The 14743-nt window shown below is 37.8% G+C and overlaps 2 protein-coding genes across 3 annotated transcripts in view; one reads left to right on the forward strand and one right to left on the reverse strand.

Annotated features, from left to right (window-relative positions):
• The window catches only part of LOC134797442 (uncharacterized), a 240657-nt gene that overhangs the window by 108484 nt on the left and 117430 nt on the right, over positions 1-14743 (reverse strand). The gene's annotated exons all lie outside the window — the stretch shown is intronic.
• On the forward strand, positions 11842-13131 carry LOC134797404 (mitochondrial import receptor subunit TOM40 homolog). Its single transcript, XM_063769627.1, has one exon. The coding sequence runs from the start codon at positions 11976-11978 to the stop codon at positions 12936-12938; it is 963 nt and encodes a 320-aa protein (XP_063625697.1). The 5' UTR covers positions 11842-11975; the 3' UTR covers positions 12939-13131.

Raw genomic sequence — 14743 nt, forward strand, 5'->3', positions numbered from 1 at the left:
GATAATCACAAGATCTTGAGACGATTTAGAGATCAACTAGATCTACATTAGATATCGACTAGATGTGACTTGGATATCTAAGTCATAACTTGTCGAAATCGTTCAAGAGGACCTCCAGAATCGCGGAAACGTCAAATTTGACATATATATCTTACAAATATCTTTAAATTATCCGTATCATAATTTGTTGAAGTCTAGTAGAAATCTAATTCATTTTCCGAATCGAGCCGTATGACATGAACGGTGCCCGATGCCGATCTTCTACCCATATCTTATCTAAATTTAAAAACATCAGCTCAGGACTTATACCTAAATGATGACTGACGCTAGACGGCGCTTCGTTTTCTATGAAAAGCACCCCGTGATCACCGATCAGCCGTCATAGAAAATGACATGTCGGACGCCTCGGCCCGGGCCCGGCCCGGTCTAGCTGGAGTTATCCTTTACTCTTTATCGAAACGTGAAGGCTTTATTATTTATTACTCAGGAAAGTTGTACCTTTAGAGTTGCATAATACTTGATAATACCTAATTCAGTTTCAGAATAGTACATTTCGATGCTAGTGCGGAAGGTATGTCATTACTTCACGAGTACCGAGATATCTTGCCACGAGCCGCAGGCGAGTGGGAAGACTCGGGACGAGTGAAGAATGACATTTCCGCACGTGTATCGAACGACGTTTTTTAATACAGTTGCGAAAAAATAAGTAAAACATTGTTAATCGTACACTAAACAAAAGTGGTAACAGTGACAGCTCGCTTAGACGTCGTCTTTAAGTATATTATATCTATGGGCGTTTGGCAGCTATTCCGTTCCATTCAGACACCTTATTAAGAACGGAATTTTCAATATTCAATATTAAAAAATAAACGTGTTATAATGATGAAGAGGTAAGTATTAAAATATGAAATATGTATATTTTTCATATTCTTACATTAACAGTAGGTTTTTATGCTGATTACGACGTTTAAAGGAAACTAATATTAACACTCATCAATAAGTAGTCGTGAATTGGAACAAGTATAAATTTAAAAAAATTGGAAAAGTAAAAAGCACTAGTTCGACATAACCAACTTTCCGCACGCTAAACAGCTACGTAAAGTAGCACTTTGTGAGCAACTGTATTAAAAATTAACTAACATCATTTGAGTATTAATTAGTAAAGTTATATTGTTCTTATGCGTTCCCGAGTTAGGCATAACAAAATTATTTTCATTACTGAAAAGGTTCTATTATTGTACGAGTTGGCAGTAAATTTAGCAGTAAAGCTGGAAACAATTGGAACTAGAGGTTATTCGTCGAAAACGGGTATTTTAGTAGGTACCCAAAGTTCCAAAATACCTATTAGGAATTTGAAGCTACGCTGCTACGATCATAATAAATAATACCTACTTACATTAATTACGGATATTTTATTACAAGTTTAATGCAGATTATATACATTAAGTAATCCCCTTATTAAAAGAACTTACCAAACTCTTACAAGTCTCTGTTAAATGCTGTCTTCCTCTTTCTAACAAACAGAAATGTCAAAATGACGGATAGGGACAAACTATTTTCAACGGTTTGTTAGATTTTACAAAAAAACATGAATGACGCCAGTAAGCCATTCGCGATGGCTATTATGGGTGCTCTTTATATATTGTGAATTCTAAGTAGAAATCATTTCCCGATCCTTATATACAAACCAAATCAAATTTCGTTAGCGCGATGTAGAAATTGCGCGCTCGGTCCAGCACCATCTAGCGTGATATTCGGTAAACCTTTTTGTTTGAACGTACTCAAGGACGCAAACGGAGCGGGCCAGCGCTACATTCGACTCACAAAATGTCAATTTCATAAATAACCTGTCCGTTTTCTAACATATTCCGCTTTTTACGAGTTGTTCTACTGATACAGATGCATACAGTTCTGAAAAATTAAACTCTATTCAATAAAATACATAAAAAATCCTCGTCTCGTTAAAACGAGTTCAAAGGTATGCCATATTTAATCCCATTCCTTATGTTGCCGTCCGCACTTCCTCGCCTTCCTACTTCTCTGATCAGGAATACGATACGATACATAATAGCCTTCTTAGTTCCTATTCATTTTACCTCACGACCGCCAAAGACTTGGCCCTAAGAAGCATACAAATTGTATGAAATCAGGGGTCAGACTTATTTTGGTCACCGAGCTTATGCGATCGGTCGTCAGGAATATCATCCGCGAACCTATCGGCATCCAAAAGAAATAAAACCAAACTGCCTTTATAATCTGTAACGATCTTAATACATATTCACCATCGATTAGAATCTGAACTCTAAATCCACGCTACAAAGTAGCTTTTTGAGTGACGTAGTACACTCTGTTATGACTTTTTGAAATAGCGCCGTTATCGTTGCCGATTTTCAGATTATCCGATAAGGGAGTTGCAGAGCTTAAAAATTGAACTTTAAGATGATTACGTAAGATCTAGTTTTGAATGTCATGATTTATTAAGATATGAGCTTGCGATAGTTGTTATTTATAGTGGGCTCGAGGACTCTTAACCCTCTAGATGTTTATAACACTTTTGTTTCAGTTCAATTATTGCTTTAATCGGAGGAATCATTGAATTTTTACTGATTTAAAGTGACTGGGTTTAATATTGTTAATCGAATAGAATTCTGAATTTTATTGATCTTATTGCCTCATGGAATTCTCCTGTGGAATTCTCTACCAATCAACCAATAGGGCCAAATAGAAAAATGTCAAGGTGGGTGCAGTGAGAAGCGTTTAGTCTGACTATGGGGCTCATGGGGCTGATTGGATTTTGAAAAGATTTCTTAGACTTTTTACGTCCACAACTTTTCATATTTATCTCTCCATTTACTTTTATTAACCTCCAATTTATCATTATCTTCCTCGCGTTGTTCCGGCATTTTGCCACGGCTCATGGGAGCCTGGGGTCCGCTTGGGGTCTTTACGAAAGCGACTGCCATCTGACCTTCCAACCCAGAGGGTAAACTAGGCCTTATTGGGATTAGTCCGGTTTCCTCATGATGTTTTCCTTCACCGAAAAGCGACTGGTAAATATCAAATGATATTTCGTACATAAGTTCAGTAACACTCATTGGTACGAACCGGGGTTCGAACCCGCGACCTGCAGATTCAAATTCGCACGCTCTTACCGCTAGGCCACCAGCGCTCCTGCCTATACTTAACCTCCAATTACTATGAATTGTACAGCCACCTGCAATAATATGTTACTCGTCGTAGGCCGCAAAAATGTGTGACACGCTCTTATGGCTCTACAAATACATATTATTGCAGGTGACTGTACAGTTGTACACTGGCGTTCAAAAGTGCATGGAGATGTTTCAACCGTAATATTAAGGCATTAAGGGGCCCACTGATTAACAGTCCGCCGGACGGTATCGGCCTGATGTCAGTTAGAATATAACTTTGACAGTTCCGAACAACTGACAGGCCGATACCGTCCGGCGGACTGTTAATCAGTGGGCCCGTTTACGGTCGACATCTATCCATGCACTTTTGTACATCGAAGGGTAAGCTAGCCCCTGTACACAATGGGCCAGCGTGGGCCAGTCTGGGGGACGCATTTATGCGTTAAAGGGAGCAAGTGATATTGCTATATCATTCTACCGCATGGCTGCGTCCCTTGGACTGGCCGGCGCTGGCCCATTGTGTACAGGGGCCTTAAGAAATGTACCCTGCAAGCTTTGTTTAGAGGTCGATAAACACAAATAGCAATTTGGAAAAAGGGTTGGTCTGGTCCCCTGGGTGAGGTTACGATATTCAGCAGACAGGAAGGTAGACAGATTTAAATAACTACGTATTGGACCATGAAGCGAGGAAATTAGAAGGAAACTGTGGACGTGGCGACAGAAGATGTGGACGTCGCGCGGATTCTTATTCTTCATCTCAATCATTCTGAAAAAAAAATTAGATACTGGGCTACGGGATATAAAATGGACGTCTAGCTACTAAAATATAATAATATAAAAACCCAACGATATTACATAAATATAGTTGGTCAAACCAATTTGTCAGTCAGTAAGAACCATGCAGGAAAACTATTAGTGTAAGACAAAGATAGTATGATTCTCCCTGTCTATGATTGAAATGAGAGAATCCTTTGACAAACTATAATATATAATATCGTTGGGCATATAGAGTGGAGGCAGATAGATCTCCGTGAGCTCGACGTGGGCGAAAGCTGGCGTGATACCCTGATACCGCTCTGGACCGAGCAAAGTGGCGTGCTCTTGTGTTGGAAGCCAAGACTGACTGCCCGATTCCAACCGATGTAGAAACGATATGGATTAGATGTGTCAGTGTCAAAAGTGACGTTTTGTTTGAAGAAACCTCACATTTGACACTGACATATCTAATCCATATTGTGTCTAGATCTATAAATTGACGTATCTTAAAGTTCGAATCGGGCCGTCATATTGGGTCATCGCGCCAGCCAAGTAAGTAAAGTTGGTCAAGCAGATCTTGTCAGTAGAAAAAGGCGGCAAATTTGAAAAATGTAGGCGCGAAGGGACTTCGTTTCATAGAAAATTTGAATTTCGCGCCTTTTTCTACTGACATTTGCTTGACTGTCTATAGTAAGTAGGTACGTACTAAAATAATCCAATAATATTATTATGCCACAAATAATCCCATTAGTAAATTCTCTGAACTAATTACAATATAATGAGGCGATAAATAAAAGTAATAAAAATGGTAATCAATATTTAGGCAGTCTTCGTCTTATTGTTCTGTTCTAATTTGCATATATAGGAATGTGTACACAATAATTTGGAATTTTATTTAAATATACTTTTATTTACTAGAGTTACACCAAGAAAAGTCTGCAGCGATTTTGATAGCCCACGCAGTGCAAGTGTCATTTATACGTCATAATTTCATAGAAGTTTGACGTTTAAAATAACACTGGCACTGCGAGGGCTGTCAAAATCGCTGCAGACTTTTCTTGGTCTAACTATACCCGTCAAATATTGCAGAATATTAAAGTTAGTAACTTAGTTTCAATCCGGAGGTCGCGGGTTCAAACTCCGGCTCGTACCAATGAGTTTTTCGAAACTTATGTACGAAATATCATATAACTAAATATAATATTTGAAATATAATATTTGCCAGTCGCTTTTCGGTGAAGGAAAACATCGTGAGGAAACCGGACTAATTCCAATAAGGGCTAGTTTCCCTGGGTTGGAAGGTCAGATGGCAGTCGCTTTCGTAAAAACTAGTGCCTACGTCAAATCATGGGATTAGTTGTCAAGCGGACCCCAGGCTCCCATGAGCCGTGGAAAAATGCCGGGATAACGCGAGTAAGAAAAATAAAAGTTTATCCTTATCCATATGGTATCACATGACAAATGTGTTAGTTAGAAAAAGACACAATCCAACAGAGGTTTGCTAAGTTTTATGAATAAAGCCCTTGCTAGACGGTCGCCGACAAGCCTTCTAACCGTCTGACCTTGGTCTGTCCTTGGTCAGTTTTGGTCAAATTTTGTTGGTAACAACTGTCTACACGGTCCGGGACGGACCAAGGCCACGCGGTCTGGGGCCTTGTCGGCGATCGTGTAGCAGGGGCTTAAGGCAAGTCTGTTTTTAGTACTTTGTCGCAGTAAAGTTTATTACTCCAACAGTTAAAGTGACAAGGTAGCATAATCGACAGTCATGTGCAAGTCTCGTAGGAATTTCAGCTCTGAGGTTTGATTTTACACCTTTTGTTACTGGTGTTAAGTAAACAATTTGATTGACCTGAACATAGTAGGTACTTTTAAACAATATGATGAATACGAATCTTAAGTCAATATTTATAAAATATGATACATAAAGTTTGTCAAAGGACTGTCTCATTTCAATCATAGACAGAGAGAATCATACTATCTTTGTCTTACACTAGTACTAGCACCCAAAAGAAAAGGATGAGTAAAGTTGTCCTGGTTCTTACTGACTGACAAATTGGTTTGACCAACTATATACCTAGTCCGCCTTATACGACAAATCTGCGACGGTTTGACAGTGTGGAAACGCCTCATTATGCGTCAAAGTTAAAGGTTTTTACAGATGGCGCCAGCATAGGTTTTGTCTCTAGTTTTATTCAATGATATTTGGCTTCAAGGGCTAGCACCCAGGACATAAAATTCCAAAAAAAATCAAGAATTTGAAACTATTCGGGGGATTGACCCCCGGGGGATTGAGAGTATAGTATGTATTTGACACATAAAACCACCTGTAAAATAGGGAGTATTACTGCAATGTTCTGCCGCCAGAGTGCAGCACTAATTTGTTTAGTAAACCATAGAGTATAACTTATACATACTTAGGGTTGCAAATAGAAAAAAAAACATGAAAAAAAACCTGGCACCATGGTTTTTTTTCTAAATTAGGTTTTTTTTCAGATGAACAAAAATATGCCACAATAACGGTTTTTCGTGATTTATTTATATAAGTAACTTAAAACTAAGTAATTTTTGGGGAATCCCTGAATTCCCCGATGCGGCGACGAGAGGTGTTGGTGTTGCCAACAGTAAATTGCGATAACTACCACTACAGATTTCATTTATGTTGTTATTAATCAAAGTTGTTAAATTAAATTGGTTTAATGGTTAACATAAAGTCTAAAACAAGTAAAACAACCGTATAAAAGTATTAACTGCCTTGCAAATTTTGAGTTTTCATACTTTTGAAAAAAAACGTACTCCAGAAAAAGAACGTTTTTTTTTTCACGGTTTTTTTTTTCAAGTCAGAAAAAAAACCGTTTTTTTACAACCCTATACATACTACGCCTTAAGACGAAACGGGAGCTGAGCTAAAAGTCAATTTTGAGATTTCAAGCTGAATATACCCGTCGCTCTGACGGGGCGTGAGAGACTGTATTTGTGTGTGTAATGCACGCACACAGATGCGTACGCTTGCACCCGCGCGCGCCTCATTGCCGACAATTTGCAATGTTATTTTTCGTGCGTTACTGCCACGAGGCGTTCACTTATTACTTACTGTGTTGCGATTGAATTTTTTGACCCGGCTTACGTTTACGGAACTCGATAATCTTTCTACTACTGTGACTTGGCTTTGTTTACTTGACTTTGCTGATCAGCTTATTGTTTTGGACTCCGTGAGTTGTGGTTACCTATTGGACCGCACGCAATTCATCTACCTTTATTCAAGTAATTAAGCGTAATTAGCCGAAACCTTTATAAGAGTGTAATTCATAAGAAGTACATAAGATATAATTTATGTACTGGTTTGCTGTTAGCTTTTAATTGTATCACTTTACATATATGTTACTCAAATAACTAACACGGTTACACTGTTGTAAGAACATTATTTTTCAGGTAGGCCTTATTATACCTACTATAGGCCTTATTACCTCCTAGTACCTTAGTAGTACTAGTACTACTACGGAAATTGATTCAAAGACTCAAGACTGACTTAAGTGGCAGTAGGGTGTAGGGTTTTTTCTAGGCTTAATGAGTTCGCTGAAGCTTATTTTTTATACTTAGCGCACAGAACCACTAGTTTAACAGTATCAGCTCTAACCACATGTCACCATTTTGTCCTTTACGTAACAAGCTCAGGGGCCCAGAATATCCGATGTACCTATCAAATCAAGGTTCTGTACCAAATAAGGCCCGGTTATTATAGTTCGTTATTTTTTAGCATTAGAAAGAAGGTAAACAATCATGACGTGTCTTTTTATTAATAATTATTGAAAAACGCTTTCAAAAATTAGTTTATATTACTTATGAAAGCAAAAGAATATAAAAAAGTATATGATTAATACATACATACATACATACATACAATCACGCCTATTTCCCGGAGGGGTAGGCAGAGACCACGGATTTCCACTTGCTACGATCCTGACATACCACTTTCGCTTCCTTCACATTCATAACATTCCTCATACACGCTCGCCGGTTTAGGGTGCTCTTGCTCATTAATATGATTAATATGATTTATAATTCTAACATATTTGCTATGACTTATTTTTCAATGGTAATTTTTAATAAGACATGTCAAAATCTGTTACCTTAATGCAAAAACTAGGGTTCCGTACATAAGTCCGACTCACGCTTGACTGCACATTTCTAATAGGTTTTCCTGTCATCTATAGGTAAAGAACTATTTTGTGTATTTTTCAATATTTTAGACCCAGTAGTTTCGGAGATAAAAGGGGGTGAATGGTAATTTTTTGGCTGTTTTCTTAAATAACTTCGAACCTATGTATTTTAAAATTATAAAAAAAACATTTCCATCTTTAGGTCACTAATTTACATATGTGTACCAAATTTCAACTTAATTGGTCCAGTAGTTTCCGAGAAAATAGGCTGTGACAGACGGACAGACAGACAGACGCACGAGTGATCCTATAAGGGTTCCGTTTTTTCCTTTTGAGGTACGGAACCCTAAAAACGAACTTTAAGCGTGCTAACTTTCAAAATTTCATTTTTTATAAGATAGTATAAGTAGATGGGCAAAAATTTTGAGTCCATGTCCACCAGTGAGTAAGTGATTGAGATACCTAAACATTTAACTTTATAATGTAAAATGATATAATTTACTAACCTACTCGTTTAATTTCAGGTAGGTTGAATAAGGAACCAAGTAACCATGGGGAGGAGCAGTATTAACTAACATTTTCTTTTTGGGTCTTCAGAGTGTATCGTTTCCTTTTTTTGCACATATTACACTTAAATATATATTCTCTGTGTAAACCCTTACGTCTTTCAATGACAAAGGCAAGATCAGCAAATGTACAATTTGTATGATCGTGCCTGATATTTGAGATCACAGAAAATAAATATTTTAAATCCACTATTCTGCGACCTTCTAAAATTTTGTTTTATCATGATTCATGATCAAAAAGCTCGGATTCAATAGTCATATCAAACGTCGATTATGCAGTTGATGATGAGCTTGCATTTTTGTACCATTGGTGCTGCAAATGCATCAACCGGTGGCGATAAACTTTGCCCTCTTGTAAAACAAATTACTATTGTGATTGTGTCCAGCAAAAGGCCAAAATTCGGTTTACTTTCCTGTTTAAAATATTACTAATTTATTCATATTTCAGATTAGGTACATAGGTAACTGTCTGAATGTTACAATGCCAGCTGGCAAATTCTATCACATTTGTTTGTTTGGTAGTCATGGTAACATTCACTTACATTGATATCCTTATTAAGATCTGTATCTTATTATCCAGACCTTAAAATATTGCCACCGTTGCCCTTTAAAAAAATACTGTTTAAATAATTGGCTACTCAAACAATGCTTCTATAGTATAAATAATGACTACACAAAAATGGGTAGTATTGTATATAATGCACGAAATAAGGCCCGATTCTTAAGCGGGTTTAAATTTTGAGGCCATGTCCGCTAATACTATAGACAAAATATCAAGTTTAATAAACACAAAAAAAAAAACATTGATGGGCCTTATTTTATAATTTAGGCCTTACTTTGTAATTTAAAGAAGAGTTAGGCCAAGAAAAATCTATAGCGATTTTGATAGAACACGCAGTGCAAGTATTATTTCAAACGTCGCTTCTATGAAATTATGACATATAAATAACACTTGCACTGCGTGTGCTATCAAAATTGCTGTAGACTTTTCTTGGTCTGACTCTAAAATATTCTTTATTACACCACAAACATAAAAACAAATTTAAAAAAAACCGGCGAAGTGCAAGTCGGACTCGCACACGAAGGGTTCCGTACCATTATTTATAAAAACGGTCACCCATCCAAGTACTGACCCCGCCCGACGTTGCTTAACTTCGGTCAAAAATCACGTTTGTTGTATGGGAGGCCCCACTAAAATTTTTATTTTATCCTGTTTTTAGTATTTGTTGTTATAGCGGCAACAGAAATAAATCATCTGTGAAAATTTCAACTGTCTAGCTATCACGGTTCGTGAGATACAGCCTGGTGACAGACGGACGGACGGACAGCGGAATCTTAGTAATAGGGTCCCGTGTTTTACCCTTTGGGTACGGAACCCTAAAACCGATTTACAATGTAGATAAAGGTAGCAACAGGCGGTCTTATCGCTGTTAGTTCTTATTCTTCGTTTGTTTAGCATTAGAGTGAAGGTGACGTGTCTTTTTTAAGCATGCAATCGTATAATTATTTAGCTTTTTTTGTAATAGTTATGTACTTAGTGGTTAATATTAGTATTTACTATTTTTTTTTTCAATAATGCTTAAAAACGAAGTATAGATATGACAACCAAATATTAACGCCATTGTAGGGCAGGATATACAGAACATGAATCATTTGTACTGTCACGCTCCGTGATTGTTGAGCCATTTAGGGTTCTAGCTAAATTGGACATTCCATAGAGCACGAGTAAGTATGGAACAACCAATTCAGCTAGGACCCTAAATTGCTCGACAATTACGAAGCGTGCCTGTAGGTACCTAAAAATTTTGTTAACCCATTTTAACCATGCAATAAAATATTTTTGATTTTGATTTCTAATTTGAAATATTAGAATCAAAAAGTTCATAATAGATTGTATATCATAACTACAAAAATGTGTTCCCTACTCTCAACCCAAAACCCCTTGTATCTTAGGATCTAGATATTTTCACACAAGACGGTTTATCGATAACTTCTTACATCACTAGATTATCGACATTAAATGTCGACTATTGCCCATCACTTTTCTGGCTGTGTACGTATTTAGAAACTTGACTCCGCCCCTAAAATTAGTGCGATAGGGACAACTGCAGCTGAGGCGAAAAATCCTGCGTAAAAATGACAAAAATCGAGGTTTCGTAGTCCTCTTTTTCCTCCCCCAAAACTTAACCAATCGTAACCAAATTTGGAAATCTAAATGATTATGAAATTATCTGTGTCGGACCGTTTTGCTTTTTTGGCTAATTGATATCAGTTTTGAATACCATGCCTCTCATTGCGGCATAGTCTATTAGGCCATTTTGGCCGTTTTTGAAGGGCTCTAGCGCCTTAAAAAACAAAAATATCAAAAAAAGCAAAACGGTCCGACACAGATATTGACAATATTAATCTGTGTTGAAAAAATCATTGCTCTAGCTTCAAAAACCACGGAGGAAAACGAGGACTACGTTTGTATGGAGGAATGACCACTCCTGTTGGCTCTTAAACAGTGTTTTGACAAGTTTTTACTATGACATCGATGCATCAAGGCGGTTTGTTTACAGGTGGCATACCGCGAAACGCGAAAATTCGTTATCTGCCTCTCTATCGATCGAATAAGCAAGAGTGATAGAGAGGCAGAAACCGAACTTTCGATTGTCGTGTTTCACGGTAGGCATGTGATTGAGTTAGTGACGCCCTCTACGCGGAGTTTTGCGTAATATTCCCTATATTTCAAGCATAGGAATGGGTCCTAATGAGAATGTGACATTTTTGACATTTAGATTAAGATAGCCCTACAATTCCTTTTTAATTTCAGTCTCGCTCCCTCTAACATATTGGTGCGAGAAGGACACAGTAAGTGAATATCATATTTTTCACAAACACTGAAAAGCAATGAAAACTCTTTACAAATGGTACTCATTATAAACGGAGTTTTTATTTGGCAAAACCATAAACATTGAACTAAAATACTACAGAAGAGCGTTGCTTACATGTGAACACATCTTTAGAACAATTGTACCTTTAAACGCGGCACAAAAGTTAATCCAGCTTAGATTCGCGGGAAACACCGAACATTAAGGTCTAGACCATTAGAATATCTACAAAATTATAGATTAAAAATAAAAGCAAACGTTATATGTATAACCGATGCAGACGCAGATATTCAATAGTAACGTAATCACGCGTAACACGTAAAAATAAATAGGAATAGCGCATAGAGATATAAATACTCCTTGCACCGGACGACTGGCCGCCGCGACGCATCGCCAGTTAAAAATACCGACAGACAGGTCAATGACGTTCAACCTGTTATCGCACAAATAAAACATCAAAATCAACCAAATAAAATGGACATCAATGACCAAACATTCAAGGATGAATTCAGCAAGTTTATCTCCAGTCTACAGAAACTCCTGCCCAAGAAAAAAGATTTCATCAACATCGAACCGTTGAAACCCAAAGTGATAAGACTCGCGGATGTTCACAATGAAGCTAAGAGTGTCTTCCCAAAGTGCTTCATCGGTACCAAGCTCGTCATCATGAGGGAAATCCTGGACAGAGTCAAGCTCCTCCAACAGTATAACTACGGAAGATCCAAGGAATCTTACAAGTGCTACGACCTTTTTATCCACAAAGAAATGGAGCCTAAATCGCCTCAAGAAGGATTGATAGTCGACTGGACCGGCTCTGCAACAGCTACGTACAACGAGAGCTTCGACGGGTACGATATGCGTCTAATCTCCAAAATTAAGGACTTGATCTCATCAGAAAATGAGATCACGCTCGAGAAATGTGGCGAGAAAACAATCGCGTCTGTATCCTGCACAATGAAAGACGTGGACCCGAATACTGCGCAGTTGATGGCTCATTGGATGTATCAAATAGTACCAGAATTAGCCATTGGCACTGAACTTGGTATCCAACCGATGATCTATCCGCCTACACCGACGGTTTCAATCAGTGCGAGGTATGAAAAGCCTTCATTCACGCTTTCTGGTACGCTCAGCCGTTTAGGTTTTCAAGGATGTTTATTCAAGCAAATGGATTCGAATCTCCGGATAGCCACAATAGTGAACGAGAGTCCCAAAGGCCCAGCGACTATAGGTATCGCATTGTCTAAGAAGTACATCAATGGGAGCTACGTGAAGATATTCGTGGATTCTCAACGTTGCGGTGGCTTCACAGTTCAAAAAGACGTGCTGTTCCATGACCCTCCGAATGAATTAAGAGTAGTAAGCCTGGTTGCAAGCGTTCTTCTAGACCGACAGAGAAGAGTACGCCTCGGCTTTGGTTTCAACCTCGACTTCTAATAACCCAGTGTGTTTTTTCTAGCATTATTTATTTGTATATAAGTATACATATGTTTTAACTATCAATTTATTGTGCGGTGTTTAGTGAGCTTAAATTTACAAACACGAAGACTTAGAAATGTTGATAAATCTCATATCGTGTTTTTACATTTGATTTCTAGAATTAAAATCAATAAAAATAGTGTTCGTCATATTACTTACTTAATTTCAGTTCCGTGAAACCCTAATACTTTAGTCCAGCGGTCGGCAACCTTTTAGCAGCCAAGGGCCAATAGTAGTTAACGGAGGTGACGCGGGCCGTACTTTGTTAATATTTATGACTTTATGAGACATTGTCGTTTGTCACTATTACATATGTACAAAATAGCTAAGGCGCCTCTCGGGCCGCAAGTGACAGTTTCGCGAGCCGCATGCGGCCCGCGGGCCGCAGGTTGCCGACCGCTGCTTTAGTCTAAAGGCTCCCAACTAAGTCCAAAATTTCCTCGAATATTATCGTTCAGATATGACTTTCATTAAATTTGAAATTCGTAGTACTCTAGGGCAAAATACATCACTACACCTTATAAAACAAAGTCCCCTGCCGCGTCTGTATGTTTGTGTGTTTGTATGTTCGCAATAAACTCAAAAACTACTGAATGGATTTTCATGCGGTTACCTATGGATCTGTGGAAAAATTGGGGGGAGGCTTTTACCCAGCAGTGGGACACGTAAGGCTCCAAATAATAATAATAATACCTATCAATAGAGAGATTCTTGAGGAAGGTTTAGGTGTATAATTTGTTAACCCGTGCGAAGCCGGGGCGGGTCGCTAGTTTTAAATACACTGCTAGTGCTACATATTGCATGCTACAGTTATAACATGTAAACTCTAATATCACTAAGAACATTAGATTCGTAGTATAATTTCACAGCCATTCCCGAACCCATTGACTCTCGCCACAATGCCGACCTCGTCACTGTAACTGTTTCGACAGATAATTCTAGGTATTAGACCTAGTTTCAGTACTAGGAATTGCCGTTCTACATGAATTTAGATAGCTAAATTTGCAGTGCTGTCAAACTTGGTCACGATAGTCACGAAACCAATTGTTGTCACATCTAATACCTTTAAACCAGCAATTCTTTTTTAGGTATTTATATATATATTTCGGGGATCTCGGAAACGGCCCTATTTCGATTAAATTTGCTATAGGTAGGGGGAAGCGGGGCAGCTTGGTACACCTTTTTTAGAAATCGTTTTTAGGCCTCAAAATGAACTCTAAATATATTTTTTTTGTACTTAGTAGATAACAAATTTACTAAGGTATACAAAATATATCTTTTTTTGTTAAATTTATGGCCAGTAAAAGAGATATATGGATTTTAACAAAAAATGGAATTTGTTCAATTGTGCCCCACCTGCAGGGCACTTTGATACATTACATGGGACACTTTGATACATCGTTTTAGGGTACTTTGGCATGTGAATTAAAGTGCCCCGTAAGTGTTTCAAACTGCCCCGCAGAGCACACTTTACAGATCAATTCAGTTAGCTGACCAGTAGTAAACTTTTTAAACATTACAAAACGTCTATTCAGAGCGGTGCTATTAGAACATACTACAATTATTAAGCAGGTGCACTAAAACTACAAAAAAAAAACTTTTAATGAAATCGGTGTCAGTTTTTCACAAAAAGCTACTTTGGTTGTTTTAACTTTTCTTTGTCAATTTTTTTTCTCTTTGTACGTTCGCACTATTCAGTAAAAAAAAATTTCACAACAAAAAAACTGGCAGGGGCACTTAGATACACTAGAGGGGCACTTTGA

This window comes from Cydia splendana, chromosome 15 (genome assembly GCF_910591565.1).
Source record: "Cydia splendana chromosome 15, ilCydSple1.2, whole genome shotgun sequence".
NCBI classification, from domain to species: Eukaryota; Metazoa; Arthropoda; class Insecta; order Lepidoptera; family Tortricidae; genus Cydia; species Cydia splendana.

Bases quoted from the DNA above. Each gene is read 5' to 3' on its own strand.
- LOC134797404 (XM_063769627.1), top strand. From the start codon at position 11,976: ATGGACATCAATGACCAAACATTCAAGGATGAATTCAGCAAGTTTATC.